This window comes from Schistocerca cancellata, chromosome 5 (genome assembly GCF_023864275.1).
Source record: "Schistocerca cancellata isolate TAMUIC-IGC-003103 chromosome 5, iqSchCanc2.1, whole genome shotgun sequence".
NCBI classification, from domain to species: Eukaryota; Metazoa; Arthropoda; class Insecta; order Orthoptera; family Acrididae; genus Schistocerca; species Schistocerca cancellata.
This window is the reverse complement of record NC_064630.1, coordinates 393,626,356-393,639,621: the sequence shown is the minus strand read 5'-3', so window position 1 is coordinate 393,639,621 and position 13,266 is coordinate 393,626,356. Positions and strand designations below refer to the sequence as shown.

At 38.5% G+C, this 13,266-nt stretch overlaps 1 protein-coding gene across 2 annotated transcripts in view; it reads left to right on the top strand.

Annotated features, from left to right (window-relative positions):
- The window catches only part of LOC126187860 (protein arginine N-methyltransferase 5), a 77,500-nt gene that overhangs the window by 45,122 nt on the left and 19,112 nt on the right, over positions 1 to 13,266 (top strand). For both annotated transcript variants that reach the window (XM_049929178.1, XM_049929177.1), the window contains exon 6: positions 8,628 to 8,836. In XM_049929178.1, the coding sequence (XP_049785135.1) occupies positions 8,628 to 8,836 (209 nt within the window). The remainder of the gene's footprint in view (positions 1 to 8,627; positions 8,837 to 13,266) is intronic.

Sequence of the window (13,266 nt, the reverse complement as noted above, 5' to 3'; positions counted from 1 at the left end):
ACTGAGTAATGAATAAGTCTGCCATTGATTTGTAGTACATTCTGTCATGAGAAAATGTAAATACGATACAACAGAGCAACCTTATGGGCAAGTAAAGTAAACAAAATATGCATCATGACTTCCTAGTAATCGGGCTCGTCCTCCTTGTTTCCTTGCAGAAAATGGAGAATGTACATGTAAATAACAGCACAGTATGTGTAAACTTGTATGCATGTTAGTTGTAAATAAGCTGGGGAACAGTAATACTAGACAAAGCAGTAGACAAGTTTACTTCCACATCTCCTTAAACTGGCTTCTCCGGCCCCAGATTACCCACCTCAAATTGCTCAGTGGAGCATTCTCTATGTCCTGTTACATATTCGCATGCTCTTAAGGAAATACTCTGTATTAACAGTTTAAATTACGTTAACAATCAGCATAAAATAAGTGAAAGACATTTACTCAGCAATCATGCAGTGCAACTTTTAAAATGTCCTACTTACAAATTGTTGTTGTTGTTGTCTCCAGTCCTGAGACTGGTTTGATGCAACTCTCCACACTACTCTATCTTGTGCAAGCTTCACCATTTCCCAGTACTTACAGCAACCTACATCCTTCTGAATCTGCTTAGTGTATTCGTCTCTTGGTCTCTTTGATTTTTATCCTCCACACTGCCCTCCAATCCTAAATTTGTGATCCCTTGATGCTTCAGAACATTTCCTACCAATCGGTCCCTTTTTCTGGTCAAGTTGTGCCACAAACTCCTCTTCTCCCCAATTCTATTCAATACCTCCTCATTAGTTATGTGATCCACCCATCTAATCTCCAGCATTCTTCTTTAGCACCACATTTCAAAAGCTTATATTATCTTCTTGTCCGAACTATTTATCGTCCATGTTTCACTTCCATACATGGCTACACTCCATACAACCGAGCGAGGTGGCACAATGGTTAGCACACTGGACTTGCATTCCGGAGGACGACAGTTCAATCCCGCGTCCGGCCATCCTGATTTAGGTTCTCCCGGATTTACCTAGATCACTCCAGGCAAATGCCGGGATGGTTCCTTCGAAAGGGCACGGGCGATTTCCTTCCCCACCCTTCACTAATCCGAGTTTGTGCTCCGTCTCTAATGACCTCGTTGTCGGCGGGACGTTAAACACTAATCTCCCCCTCCTTTCTCACTCCATACAAATACTTTCAGAAACGACTTCCTGACACTTAAATCTGTACTCGATGTTAACAAATGTCTCTTCTTCAGAAACGCTTTCCTTGCCATTGCCAGTCTACATTTTATATCCTCTCTACTTCAACCATCATCAGTTATTTTGCTCCCTAAATAGCAAAACTTCTTTACTACTTTAAGTGTCTCATTTCCTAATCTAATTCCCTCAGCATCACCCGACTTAATTCGACTACATTCCATTATCCTCGTTTTGCTTTTGTTGATGTTCATCGTATGTCCTTTCAAGACACTGTCCATTCCGTTCAACTGCTCGTCCAAAGTCCTTTGCTGTCTCTGACAGAATTACAGTGTCATCGGCGAACCTCAAAGTTTTTATGTCTTCTCCACGGATTCTAATACCTACTCCGAATTTTTCTTTTGTTTCCTTTACTGCTTGCTCAATATACAGATTGAATAACATCAGGGAGAGGCTACAACCCTGTCTCACTCCCTTCCCAACCACTGCTTCCCTTTCATGCCCTTCGACTCTCATAACTGCCATCTGGTTTCTGTACAAATTGTAAATAGCCTTTCGCTCCCTGTATTTTACTCCTGCGACCTTCAGAATTTGAAAGAGAGTATTCCAGTCAACATTGTCAAAAGCTTTCTCTAAGTCTACAAATGCTAGAAATGTGGGTTTGCCTTCCCTTAATTTAGCTTCTAAGATAAGTCATAGGGTCAGTATTGCCTCACGTGTTCCTACTTTTCTACGGAATCCAAACTGATCTTCCCTGAAGTCAGCTTCTACCAGTTTTTCCATTCATCTGTAAAGAATTTGTGTTTGTATTTTGCAGCCGTGGTTTATTAAACTGATAGTTTGGTAATTTTCACATCTGTCAACACCTGCTTTCTTTGGGATTGGAATTATTATATTCTTCTTGAAGTCTGAGGGAATTTCGCCTGTCTCATACATCTTGCTTACCAGATGGTAGAGTTTTGTCATGACTGGCTCTCCCAAGGTCGTCAGTATTTCTAATGGAATGTCTACTCCTGGGGCCTTGTTTCGACTCAGGTCTTTCAGTGCTCTGTCAAACTCTTCACGCAGTATCGTATCTCCTATTTTATCTTCATCTATATCCTCTTCCATTTCTATAATATTGTCCTCAAGTACATCGTCCTTGTATAGACCCTCTATATACTCCTTCCACCTTTCTGCTTTCCCTTCTTTGCTTAGAACTGGGTTTCCAGCTGAGCTCTTGATATTCATACAAGTGGTTCTCTTTTCTCCTAAGGTCTCTTTAATTTTCCTGTAGGCAATATCTCTCTTACCCTAGTGAGATAAGCCTCTACATCCTTACATTTATCCTCTAGCCATGCCTGCTTAGCCATTTTGCACTTCCTGTCGATCTCATTTTTGAGACGTTTTTATTTCTTTTTGCCTGCTTCATTTACTGCATTTTTATATTTTCTCCTTTCATCAATTGAATTCAATATTTCTTCTGTTACCCAAGGATTTCTACCAGCCCTCGTCTTTTTACCTACTTGATCCTCTGCTGCCTTCACTGTTTCATGCCTCAAAGCTACCCATTCTTCTTCTGCTGTATTTCTTTCCCCCATTCCTGTCAATCGTTCCCTAATGCTCTCCCTGAAACACTCTACAACCTTTGGTTCTGTCAGTTTGTCCAGGTCCCATCTCCTTAAATTCCCACCTTTGTGAAGTTTCTTTAGTTTTAATCTACTGTTCATAACCAATAGATTGTGGTCAAAATCCACATCTGCCCCTGGAAAAGTCTTACAATTTAAAACCTGGTTCCTAAATCTCTGTCTTACTTTCATATAATCTATCTGATACCTTCTAGTATCTCCAGAATTCTTCTTCTTTTATGATTCTTGAACCAAGTGTTAGCTATAATTAAGTTATGCTCTGTGCAAAATTCTACCAGACGGCTTCCTCTTTCATTTCTTACCCCCAATCCATATTCACCTACTATGTTTCCTTCTCTCCCTTTTCCTACTCTCTAATTCTAGTCACCCATGACTATTAAATTTTCGTCTCCCTTCACTAGCTGAATAATTTCTTTTATCTCATCATACATTTCATCAGTTTCACTTACAAATCACTTAATGCAAAATGTTACCTGTGACAATACTAACATAGTTGAAAATGTTTTAGGTTAACTTTATATAAATGTGTAAGAAATATTAGACTTCATTGTAGAGATGATATACACGTGATGAAATGATGTGATATGTAGCAGTTTGGAATATATTGACAATCACAATAAAAATAGTGGCAAATGGATTAACAGAGTGACAAAGACACTGTACAAAGAAATGCTAAATTAAAGGCTTAACCATGGCAATACCAGTTTGGGGTGGGGTGGGGGTGTTGCTGTAACCCACCTTTTGTAAACATTTCACATAGTTGTGTACTTTATATTTTAAAATTTTGAAATACATTTCTATTTTTAACAAGTTTTTTTACTATATTCCATACTTGTTTTAAATTTTTTCTGTTAGACTTAATTAAAAAATTTGTCTGATTGAGGTGGTCATAAAGTTTCCTTCATGTAATAGTAGATATGTCTTTTTCACAATGAATGTCATATTCAGTATTTCCAGATTCTGGGCTCTTCTTGCATAGCAGTATCTCTAGAAAGTACAGGGTGAGTCAAAAAGAACTTAACAACTTTGGAATGATACAGAATTTTTTGAGAAAACTCACGGAATCAGTAGATGTGCCATTTAGCAGCAAACAACCTCAAGTTTCACATAAAAGTGTCAAGTGTCATTTTAGTTTGATGTGACTGCCATTTTTGATGTGGCAAACATCTCACCGGTAATCAATTTCTTCCCACACTCATTCCAGCAAATTGAGCGTAACTTGTGCAGTGGCAGCATAGATTTGATTTTCAGGTCGGCGAAATTGTTTGGTAGGGGTGGAACATACACACTATCTTAATGAAACTGCAGGGAAAGAAATCCGATGGTGTCAAGTCTGGGGAGCAGTGTGGCCATGCTATTGGCTCTTCATGGCCAGGTCACCGACCAGGGAAACAATTATCGAGGAAACATTGAACTTCTGTGAGGAAATAAGGTGGTGCACCATCTTGCTGGTAGTAAACCATCTCAGCTTGGTCATCTTCATCGATCTGTGGAATTAAAAAGTTTTCAAGCATGTCCAGATACACTGTGCCAGTGACAGTTCCGTCCATGAAGAAGAAAAGGCTGTTCACTTTCAGTTTGCTAAGGCACAAAACACATTAACTTTGGGTCTGTCACAAACATCTTCCAGAGTTGCATGTGAATTTTCTCTGAACAGTTGTTGCAGGGCTTGTTTCACGTAACCAAAATGCACAGCGAGCACATTCCATACAAGTGAAAGTAGCCATTTTTAACTGTGCACTATGCTTCTGCTCCTGGTGAAGGAATGGGATACTGAAACTTGAGGTTGTTTGCTACAAGATGACACACACACACTGATTATGTAAGTTATCTCAATAAATTTCTATGTAATTACAAAATTGTAAAGTCCTTTTTGACTCACCCTGTACGTTGTTAATAAGTCAACAACAATTAATGAAGCTTTTTTGTGGTGGTATTAAGTACCCCCTCCCCCCATGTGGTATTAACATCATTGAAACATTAAGATTATTGGAAGTGTGCTGGTATTGCTAGGGTTAAGTGAAGCTTAGAGAGCGGAAGTACAAAACTGAATTTGACCATTTAATATTAAATGAAGACAGTATGCTAGATGTTTGTCGATATCCAGCAGATCCAACAGCCTCGGTTTTCACTCATTGGTTGCCAAATGAAGGTATGAGTTTGTTACTTTATTTATGATCTTCTCTCAATACATAATCAGCAAATGTGGAGTCAGGATTCTATAACCTCCAGCTACAACCACATTAAACAGTTTTCATTAATATATCTCTGCCGAGTTGACCATTTTGAAACTTACTACAGTCAGTATAAGTAATTTTTTGTACTCCACTGCCATCTACTATTTAGGTCTTTCTTTGCTGTTGAAAATATCTGGGCTGTGGTGTTCCTCACATAGTACATTTTTTCGTTAAAGAATTTCAGTGTTTGGGGTATATTTTGTGATAATTGCAATAAGCAGTAGTGGGATAGTACATTATTGTCTGTAAACATTGGAAGGAATGGCAGAGGGAATATGAGGCAGTGCTATAATTGATTGGCATTGGTCTGTAGAGTCTGAGACCAAATGCTTTTGTATTTATGTGGATGTTAAGACCTAGAAATTAGTAGTATATCTGCAAAACCAACTAAAGCTGTAGCCATTTACAGTGAATTCCACCTTTTTATTATGATTAGGTCCATAAAATACTGGAATGTACTTAATTTCCACTATCTTTGCCATTGAAACCCATGGTTTAGATACTTTACTCTTTGACTGCTGTAGACATGTTAATGTGTGCTGCTGCTGCTGCTGCTGCTGCCGCCACTGCTGCTGTTCCCGGGCTCTTTGGATAGGTTTAGTCATGCCTTTGATCCTTCCGTCAGGGGCTCTAGACATTTATACATGCACCACTTGTGCTGCCTTTGTGTACCTGTTACCATGGCCAGCTGCTCTGGTCTTCGTTTGCTCCAGATGTGTTGATGCCCTAGTGGCTGGGTAGAGCACCCCAAGTAGCAGTAGCGGAATTTCTGCTGCTCAGCAGGATTCCATCATTCAGCCTGTTTGCTTTTGCCCCTGTGATCTTATTTGTGTTGTTGCTTTCATCTTCAAATGGTTCAAATGGCTCTGAGCACTATGGGACTTAACTTCTGAGGTCATCAGTCCCCTAGAACTTAAAACTACTTAAACCTAACTAACCTAAGGACATCACAAACATCCATGCCCGAGGCACGATTCAAACCTGCAACCGTAGTGGTCGCGCGGTACCAGACTGTAGTGCTTAGAACCGCTCATCCACCCTGGCCGGCACTTTCATCTTCATTTTTTGATTGAGAAAATGGCATACCATTGTGGTTGTAGAGAGAAAGAAATCGTACATACAGTGAGTACACCTGGTACGGATGTCACAATATTCTTTTTTGACTGGATATGATAATGCTGTTAAAAGATGTACATCTTTCCATTGAAAAAATTTGCAAAAGCCACGTTTTGGTATCTTGAACCACTTATGAAATACGACGCGTGTTACAACCACACGATTCTCATTTTACGTGCAAAGATCAGTGGGGGCAATTTGCGCAACCCTCCCATGGATATAAGAACCGATATCTTGAGAATGGTGGTATATATCATTCTGCTGTTAGTTTTAAACACAATTTCGATATATTTGCTACATTTCATTCACTGCAATCAGTGATGTAAAACATACCGTACACAAAGCCTATGCACTGAACTTTAACTCTGTAAAAATCTTAAAATATCATGCAATGCTTTACTTCATTATGAGCACACTAAGACTAATAACGAAAAGTAATTCAGTTCTTTATCAAGTGAAGATATTATACTGTTAGATGTGAAATAATCAAATTTACTCACCAAATAGTTTTCTTAAAATGGGATGAGAAGCATTTCATTGGCTGTCTGCTCACCTGCGCGAAAGGCTAGGACAGTTGTAATTCCTTGTCATACAACAATATTGACATACCTGTGTTTTTGTCCATGCTGTGATTCATTTCTAGAGGAGGTTTAAGTTATTAGAGTAACTTTTACAGTAGTGCATCAACTATCTGGCTTGTTTCTGTTTGTGTACTTCATTAATATCATAATAATACTTCTTACTGGTAAAATAAAGGTTAATTTATTGTATGTACTGTACTTTTCCAAAGCTTTACCAAGCAGGTGCTGGATATAGTGCTGTGTGGCTGTTCAAAATGTTTTATGCATCTTTTGCGCTTGTAGCAGATCTGGAATTGCAGGTGTAAGGTACATACAGTATTTTTAATATTCAATAAATTACTGAACCCTCCTCAACAAACTATACTTGAAACCCTCTTCATACCAGTGCTCACAACCAACCATGAACACATGTAGAGAGCAGTTCTGTTGGAAACACTGTTCTTTGTTTCTTCAGTTGAATATCAAACATTGAAACTGTGTACGTTGTTAAAACTGTTGATTTGTGCGGTCCTTTGTGTTTTTAATTAAAGAATCCAAAATGGATGATATGTAAGACATCAGAAAATGTTAATAAAATCAGGTCTTGACGTTAAAAAAAAAAGTTTCTCATGACACAGCTGGGGTCAGAAGAGCTAATTGCAGTACTATGGTCTGTACAGCTTTTTTGTTATCTGGCTTGATTTCTCATCACGTTAGACCAGATAGTCAAGAGTGAGCTGTATTTTGTATTTGGGGCCATGAAATCCTGAGTAGCAGATGAAATTGTCATGCCAAGTCCTCCAGGAATATTCAGCACAGAGGAACCAGACCGTGCAGCAAAACGTGTTCACAGCTAGCAGTTGGAACTCAGTCTCTCCGTGCATGCCATAGTATGGAGGCGACAACGAAGCTGCGCTCTCCACAGAAAGCAGCAGGGACATTAGTAACAGTCAATGGTTCACTCTCTTTTTGCTAAAATTTTCATAATTCATCTGTTCTGTTATGGTTCCATCTCTTTGCTCACTTGTTTGTAGAATTTTCTGTTTGATGGTGTTCCAATAGTGATATAGGTTTTTTGTTTTGTTGTTTAACTTGTTTGAGCTTGGAAAATATGTTCACTGCAATTACATAGGATTTTGTCCTTTTGTCTGACTTGTGCATCCCATATATTTCTGACCAGCTCAGTTTTCCATATTACTGTGTAGTGGGAATGTATTTTCTCTTATTCCTGCTGGGTGTGTTTCAGATTAAAAATCCAGAGTTCTGGGGTTTAGTCATCAGTTGGTGCTAGGATTTATCTCACTGCTTTTAACTCAGGCAGATAATTTCAACACATGGAGAGAGAGGGGAAAATAATCTGCAAATTTGCAGCATGGTTCAGAATCAACATTCAGCTCTACACTCCCCTCCCGTTACTGAGTGGGTTAGTTCAGTGAATGATGGAGAGCAAAGACACACTGCCTCGTTTGGGACCACACCTAGCAAAGCATTGTGGTGCAAAAACCAGCCTTTGGGTTTGACTTTGGCGCACCTCATTTTATAGTTCTGGGCAACTCATAACCACGACTTAGTTTCCACATTCTATATTTTAGAGGGTAGGAGCAAGATGACACTCTGTGCTATTGAGTAATTTTCTGCGGTTGCCTTTTTTTAGGCTGAGGGTCCATCAGTGGCATGTCTTGTAGCTAATGAAGCATATCCAGCTGTATGTATAGTTAGCTGCAGTGTTTAGAATGTTTTATTAGAATTAGCGTTACAGGCGTGTACATGAGAATCGGATGAATCATGATTGTACTAAGCAACTGAAAACATTTGTATGAACATTCATTGATTGTGCCAAACCATGTATTTTTAGTGTTGAGCTATTACATAGTTGTTCTCTAAAACTGTTTTGTACCTTTACAGACGATGTTGCACACAGATGCCTTGACAGCTTATGCCCGTGGCTATGAAGATTACTTACAGTGTCCTCTTCAGCCTTTGATGGACAATCTGGAATCGCAAACATATGAAGTATTTGAAAAAGATCCTGTCAAATACAATGAATATCAAAGGGCAATCTATACAGTACTGTTGGACAGAATACCGTTTGAGGAGAAGAATACAAATGTGCAGTATGTACATATTGTTTTGTTGTTTTAAGATAAGATGGTGTCATGGTCAAAATTCCAGATTACTTGTGGACAGAATGCACTCTTGTATGAGGTTGCAATACAACTTTATTTTTCATCTGCAAATTCCTTTCCCCAACTTATATGCAAGCTGTTTTATTTTGGCTCAAGCAGAATAGAATATTTTGTACTCTGAAGGTAGTTAGTGCTATAAACCAAATAACACTCATGTTTTATAGTAATAATGACCTCCAAAAGATATGTATTTGCATCATTATTTCAAAAGGATTTGTATACTCGGTGCTTGCATTTGTCAGACATTGCAAGTCATCACAATGGAAAAATCTGTTATTTCTTCAATATATTCTGTTGTGTAAATGGCTATGGAAAGCTAAGTGTATCAGGATGTTAGTGCTGCAAGAGGAAAACCCCTTTACTATCCTCTTTTTCTCCTTTAGAAAGAAGAAATACGAATGCCACGTATTCCTGGCCTTCAGAAAGACACTTCTTAACCTTCTCAAGAAAAAATTTCTGTATCCCGCATTGTTGCAATGTGGTACATTTTCTTGGATGCTTAATGAGTAAGCCAGAGTCTGTAATTTTCCACCACTGTTTACAGTTTAACATTATTTTATGCGTGACATGTATATCTCATTAAACACGAGATTAAATAAATTTAGGAAACTGTTTTATGAGGAAAACGAGTTGACCCTGTTTAAGCCTTAATAGTAGGGTAGTGTAATTTAATTTTTAAAAGGTCAAGACCTGTGAAACATTTCTGGGCAAGGATGGATACATAATGGCTCTTAGTTATAACTGCGTGTGATATTAGTTTTTATCTCTTGCTTTAATGTATTGCATACATTGTATTCTTGTACTCTTTACAGGCAGGTGTTTACGTACCACCTGCAGTGGCACCTAGTCTGGAACTCTGCTAATTTGTGTTTTGTTTTTTTCTGAAAAATGCTTGTCACTAGGTTGCATTTCATATTTTGTCCCTCTGAAAGTTGGCTTCAAAAAGCAAAGCATGAAGACACTTGGTCACATTGATCACCATAATCAGCAGTTCCACACAGCACAATGAAATTGTTCACTGTTGACTCTTAAGAGAATATTATTACACACACACACACACACACACACACACACACACACACACATTTTGACGACCTCAGTACATATTCTCATTGAGAGGAAAGAAAATAGTTAATAGAAACATAAAGGCTTAGTTTCAAGTATCAAATAAATGGCAAAAAACAAATTTCGCTACACTTGTGTACTTAAAGCCAAAACCATCCAACCACTTCTTTGGTAATTTAGGACTGAATGTATATGCTGAACAGTATAATAAGTAGGAAACAGTGTATCAAAAACTGGGCATCTGGCCCCATTCAGTGGGGATGTTGGCTACCAACAGTTTGTAAACCCAACTGCACATCACAACACAGTCCCTGTGAGCACTGGAAAGGAGATGCTTTGGTGTAATCCATGTGTCCCACTGGTCATAAAAGGCTTAAATTACTTATGGCTGAACTTGATAAATTTCCCTGAAATATATACAATTGGATTAAACTTGTGGTTGCAACACTAAATATGGCTTAAATAAAAGCCAACAGTTGTTTTTAAATATATCATGTTTGTTCATGTTTCTAGCATTCCACTTGCTGCATTTACTTTATGAGATAGGATGTTAAATTCGTTCAGAGCTCATCAGCTTATTGTTTCATAAGCCCCAATATATTTGCTACTGAAAGTTATTGCTTATTTGGTGCTATAAAAGAACCTGAAGTTTGATTAATAGGGATATTGGAATGCGTAAAAAAGCTAAGAGTTCTGGTACTGAAATATAAAAGTAACATATACACACTTATGAGGGACACACCAAATTAGTATAATGTATTGTACGAATAGGTTTCAGAAATATTTGTGTTTTTCTTATAAAGAAAATATTGTTGTATATTCACTTCGCTGTCCCAATTAGATGAAATTTCAAAATCGAATGGTCAGTGTTAAAAAGAACTCGGTGGAATTTGACATTGTTTGTCACCCACGAGTGATTCAGTGTCTGGATTAAAACTGGTTAATTTTAGCCTCAAATCACTATCTACAGCCGGCCGCTGTGACTGAGTGGTTCTAAGCACTTCAGTCCGGAATCGCGCTGCTGCTACAGTTGCAGGTTCGAATCCTGCCTCGGGCGTCGATATGTGTAATGTTCTTAGGTTAGTGAGGAATAAGTAGCTCTAAGTCTAGGGGACTGATGACCTCAGATGTTAAGTCCCATAGTGCTTAGAGCCATTTGAACCACTATCTACATTCCATCTATTCTTGTACTTATTTTTCAAAAAGAGTACATTTGAAAACATAGATATACATAGCTTCTCAAAAAGCTTGTCTGGTGTCACAGTGAATAGTAATTCAGCAATATCTCCATGGGGCCTGAGTGAAGAAGTGTACAGGCGAACGCCCTGAACTCGCATTTGGGAGACCTGGGTTCGATTCTCTGGTCACGCCATCAAGTTAAAGGTTTTCTGCTATCAACAAGGTCGCTCCATGCAAATCTCGGGTTGGTTGCTACTTCCTTCTCCAATAGTAAGAAATTGAAGCAAGGCTCCGTCGCTCATAATCGTAACCATGGGTATGACGTAAAACGCCAGTCGTCCTTCCTTCTTCTGGTAGGATATTGAAGGAGCAAAATTCAAGCAAGTCTTTCTTCTGTACAGTTGTGTCTTAAAAAACTACCTACTTGACAAATTACTATCAGATGTGGCACAATTTGCGTTAATGCCTAGAGCAGCCAACCAAGGCCACGAGCCAGCCCTGTAGCGCAGTTTGTAGAGGTGCATTTGTAGCCTTTCAGCTGCCTAGTGGCAGACAATGTTGGTCATTTTCAAAATAAAAAAGAACTGGCAAGCATTTCAACTCTTCTTACATTGTGTACTAGCTGACCTTGGCAACTGAAGAGTGTAACCCGTGAAGTTCCTGATAGTTTTGTCATGTCTTTGACTCTTGACTAGTGCTCATGGCTCATTGCCATGTTGCCTTGGCCGACAGGTGTGCCACGCCCCGTGGATAGGGAAACACTGGTCTAGAGTAAGCTTTAGGTTTCAGATTCACATGCCCTGTTGTCAGCAGCACTGCATAATTCAACATTTACACAACTGCAAATTGTGTTTTAGAGGGGTCTTGCAAGATTTGCATGAAGTGAGGTCTGTATAAAATTGATTGCTCCATGAATTGGCATGGTGTGTTGGGAGTAAACTGAAAGACCCTCTTGCATAGTAACCATGATATGTGAACTCTGGGCTTCAAATGGAATGTCTATGAAACCATAAATGGTGCAGATGTAATGGAATGCTATAGAAACTGGAATCATCTAAATATATTAGCATTGACATATTCGGTAATGATACTTGCTCTGCAAATGTGTCAGTGAAATGAAACACGATGACTATAACAATGACGTAGTCACTCAGAGTGGTAGAAACTGTCACATGTTTACTGTATGTTGATATTGACAAAAATAATATCCTTAACTCGGAACCTGTGTCACCATAAATACCAACTACTTCTACACCACAGTGACTGTTGCCACATCTCTGTGACCTTTTCTTTTCACTGGAAATGAGTGATACTTTCTGCTTGCACAGGATTTTGTGTTTTAGTGAAAATGTGAAGATCTAATTTCAGTATTAACCAAATGCTGTCTTCGGATTCAGTAATCTTGTGCTCAAGAAAAAGAAAATACAATATAAATTAAAAATTAAAATGAGCAAAAGCACAAAAAAGGTAATACAGCAACAATCAAGACATAGCTGTTAAGAAATAATGTCGGAAAAGTGATAAATTATGTCAAAGGAAAATTCACTTTGGAAAACCGTAAAATTACAAGGAGGCTGAGTGACTGGCTCTAGTATTTACTTTCAGTGGGTGAATTCCATATCATGTTCATAGTCACATCTAAAAGTAGGAAAAGAAAATATTACAATATTACGAAACTATTAGTTTCATCTTCAGAAAAGAGTGTGATAGCTTGTTGGAAAGGAGGTGTGGGGCACTCAGCTCCCAGGTTGAGAGGAACTACCCACTAGATGTGAGGTTAAAATGAGACAAAAGATTAAAGGGGAAGCATGTAAGAGATAGTGGGGGTCCAAATATAATACTTTGGCTATGCCAACTTCAGTTCAGAGGTAATTGGAGAATAGTGTGAGAACTAATGCTGGATTGAGAGTAAGAGAAAGGAAAAGTGCATTTAATGAGGTAGAACATGGAACAGTGGAAAGCTAAATAACGCAGGGCGTATGTGACCTGGGACAACTGGAGATCCGGGAAACACCTGGGAATTTTTCATTGTTTTAGCTAAATTTTGGAATTGTGACTGGTAAGAACAGATACTCTAACAAAGGATATTACTGTATCCCGCTACTGCGGAATAA